The sequence below is a fragment of the Sinocyclocheilus anshuiensis genome, unplaced genomic scaffold, assembly GCF_001515605.1.
Source record: "Sinocyclocheilus anshuiensis isolate Anshui unplaced genomic scaffold, SAMN03320099.WGS_v1.1 scaffold776, whole genome shotgun sequence".
Classification (NCBI taxonomy): domain Eukaryota; kingdom Metazoa; phylum Chordata; class Actinopteri; order Cypriniformes; family Cyprinidae; genus Sinocyclocheilus; species Sinocyclocheilus anshuiensis.
In genome coordinates this window covers 299,825-303,742 of record NW_015555808.1, presented here as the reverse complement: position 1 = coordinate 303,742, position 3,918 = coordinate 299,825, and the positions used below count along the sequence as shown (strand labels likewise).

At 38.3% G+C, this 3,918-nt stretch overlaps 1 protein-coding gene across 1 annotated transcript in view; it reads left to right on the top strand.

Annotated features, from left to right (window-relative positions):
• Positions 1 to 3,918, top strand: part of LOC107675069 (neuromedin-B receptor-like) — a 10,500-nt gene continuing 6,582 nt past the window's right edge. The window contains exons 1-2 of the mRNA XM_016469267.1: positions 1 to 389; positions 3,046 to 3,391. Coding sequence (XP_016324753.1) covers positions 1 to 389; positions 3,046 to 3,391 — 735 coding nt within the window. The remainder of the gene's footprint in view (positions 390 to 3,045; positions 3,392 to 3,918) is intronic.

Sequence of the window (3,918 nt, the reverse complement as noted above, 5' to 3'; positions counted from 1 at the left end):
ATGGATCACACTTTCTCTGAGGATACCTCAGTTTATGAGAACTTCACAGATGACTGGACATCAGATGGAGGGGAAACGGTGCATTTCATCATTCAATGCGTTATCCCGTCGGTCTACATACTTATCATAACCGTTGGTTTACTGGGTAACATTACTCTTGTGAAAATATTCATCACTACCAGCGCGATGCGAAGTGTACCAAACATTTTCATCTCCAGCCTGGCCGTGGGAGATCTTTTGCTTTTGGTCACTTGTGTACCAGTGGACGCGTTCAGGTATTTCTATGAGGAGTGGATTTTTGGAACGGTTGCTTGTAAGATGATCCCGGTGATCCAGCTCACCTCGGTCGGAGTCTCCGTGTTCACTCTCACGGCACTGAGCGCGGACAGGTAAGGCAAAAAACACTGCCACACTCACTACTATATATATATATATATATATATATATATATATATATATTCAAACTATTTTGAATAAAAAATATCTCTATTTACTGCTTTAAGTTATTAAACAGTGTAGAATTCCTTATTAAGCACCTGTAGCTGAGGGCAAATGCAAATTACTTTGATTTACAGAGGAATTAATCGTGATGATGTAGATATCATACAGCATTTGGCAAACAGCCTGCAGGAACTCTGTATTACATTTGATTCATGGCTCAGATATATTTCTCAACAACAAATTTCTTAATTTCTCTGACATTACACAGAGTGATGGGGTTAGGTGAGCACAGAGCACAGATTTGGACAGATCATGAAAGATTTATTATGTAGTTTGTTTTTTTATATTTTCTGTACACATAAATATTGTTTTGAAGGCCGGAAGTCATCTATACAGCGTACCCCTGACATTATTATTCTGATTTACTCTCACTGCAGTGAATTTTATTATAGAAATGCAGCGTTTTCATAACCAAATTGGACCAAGGCTGTTGTCAATAACAGAGGTATCATTACAGCCAAGAGATGAGTGTTTGGGCTAAAGCCTAGTAAAAAATTATTGTTTATTCAAGAAAATCTCCACATACATTGGGATCATAATTCCCTAATATTTCTTCCCATAAACGGCAACTGAAAGTAGGAATATCTTTAGAATTCAAAGATTACATTAGTAGATTACAGTGCTTCAAATCCTAAATGATATTTGACACCCTAATATATAGTTCTATTAATTGACAAGCTCATTTCTGGCCGCATTACTGGAAATTAAGAGCATTAAAAATGTAGCTCAGGATCCGTGGTGAAGATGACAAATGTCCCCTCTGTTTCACATACTCTGTGTTTAAACTTCATTGTTGTGTCAGTGCTTGGGGGCCCCGGCTAAAGGTGATGACCTTTCCTAGTCTGATTTGTTGCTCTGTCTGTTTGTTGTTTGGAGCACCTGAAAGTTAATTTGTGTCACAGTGATTATGCCACCACCCTGGGGTCCAAGCAGTTCTCATTTATTGCTATTGATTTGTAGGCTGCATTAACAGTTCTGTTCCCCAAAACGACAATCGTGATGCAAAATGTAGTCAATGTGCAGCTACTTGTGATAATGAATTACCTGGCCAAAGGAATGAAGTCTAAAATTATAGATTTGAGGAAGGACGACAAGTGCATTGACGATTTCTAACATCACCCAAACGATTGTTTTGAAGACTTAATCTGATTAGAACTTATTCAATACTCACTGTCATGCATGAAATACAATCAAGTTCATTTGCATGTCAGTCAGTTCATACTGTATTTTCAGTTGGGACTTGTTTAGAAATCAAGCTGTGATCGTGGCGCTCCCCAGCTAACTCATGCCTCAGGCAGGGCAGTCTGTTTTCATTGAGAGAGGAAAAAGCAAGCCCGGGGCAGTGAAACCTGGTAGAGGAGAGCAGTCAGGGCAAGGATGCTGTCATATGAGATTTCCATTTACTTTAGAGATGATGGCAGCAGAATGTCTAAAGGACACTGTCGAATAGATCAAAACGTGCCGGTTTGTCAATATGAGAAAATAGACAATTTCCTTGGAACAAAAGCAACCGATTTTCCACCATGAATTTCCTCTATTGGTTTTTTTGCATTCTGTCTGTAGGCTTTGCAGCTCCAGCAGAATATCGGAAAGATGTGCACAGGAACTATCGTATTTCCTATACAGCTTTTCTTTCAGGAAAAAACATTTACCTAGAGATGAATCATTTATGACTTTGACCATGTAGTTTTAGACTTACTGCTGATCCCCAGTGTAAAGGTTGTTTAGGTTCAAGTATAGAGAAGTAACATATATATATATATATATATACATATATATAAATTTGTTACATTAATATATGTACAGCACAAAGCTTATTGTAAATATATATAGTTTCAAAAATATTTAAAATAAAATATACAAAAATATATTTAAAAATATTTATATAAACATATAATACATTTCAAAAATATTCAACACTGATTTCACACTGTAATATTCTGAATTTATAATTCCAAAAATCTGTAGTGCCAAAGTAAAAAACAAAACAAAAAAAACAACAACAACTGTTAGTTAGTCCCCAAGAACAATTAAATTATTCTTATCGCTTGAAAACGATCATTTAAAAGTGCAACAACCCTTGGAAATACTGCTGTTTGTTTAAATAAATAAATAAACATTAATGCAAATTTTCAGAGTGTGTAATTTCCAATTATGACTGTGCTGACAGAGTAGTCAAATTCTTCAAAGACTGTCACATAATAAGCTTATCCAATAAGAGAAATGTATCCCTGTATGACGACAGCAGTAATTTTAACAACGTGGAATGAAACTGAATAAGATACTGAGTTGTAACACTTAAAACGCATAATCTCAAAACCGCTGTTTTAATAATAATGGGTCAAGTATAAACAGGCACACATTCTGGTGTGGACTAACCATAAAGCTCAGCAGAGAATCAAATCTGACTTCAGATAAGAGCTCACAGTGTTGTTTTCCCTCAAGCAATGATAAATTGTTGATAAACAAAGCAATTTTCTCTCAACCTGGATGAAAGGCACAGCAATCTTTGTGCTGACAATTCTTCACATATGTTTCTCTTAGACACAAAGCTATTGTGAATCCCATGGACATCCAGACCTCCAGCGCAGTGTTCTGGACCTGCTTGAAGGCTATCACTATATGGGTTGTCTCAGTGCTGCTGGCTATCCCTGAGGCGGTCTTCTCGCAGGTGGTTCATATGCCAGACAAGAACATGACATTCACTGCTTGTGTGCCGTATCCACTCTCCAATGAGATGCATCCCAAGATTCACTCCATTATGATATTCCTTGTCTACTTCCTCATCCCTTTGAGCATTATCTCTGTTTACTACTACCACATTGCGAGGACACTTATCAAGAGTGCTCACGATATGCCAGGTGAGATTAGTGAGCACTCCAAAAGACAGGTAAGAGGTTCCAGGGGAAGGGCATAAAGCTCACACCGCTGAATGCCAATATTCTGTGTTTGTCAAAATAAGTTCTTCTTTAAGCATTATCAATCAATCATGTTTTAAAGGGGTCATATGATGCGATTTCAATTTTTCCTTTCTCTTTGAAGTGTTACAAGCTCTTGGTGCATAAAGAAGATCTTATATACATTCTTTATAAAAGTTAAGAGTCAACCACACCTACCTAAAACGGCTCATTCTAACACGCCCCCACATGTCTACGTCACGATGTGGGAAGATTTGCATAACGCCACCTGTGGTTGCCACAAGCCCGCCGGCCGCTCCTTCGTCGAATCCGCCGGCCGCGCCGTTCTCAAGCCCGCCCGCTGCCGCTCACTCAAGCCGGCCTCCGCTTACTCTAGCCCGCCGTGTGAAACTACCTTGTTTGGCCTTCCAAAAGAGGACATGACTAGAAATCAGTGGTTAAGTTCTATTTACAACACTGTTCCAGAACAGTTCAACCCAAATATTCCGATTTGTCTGGC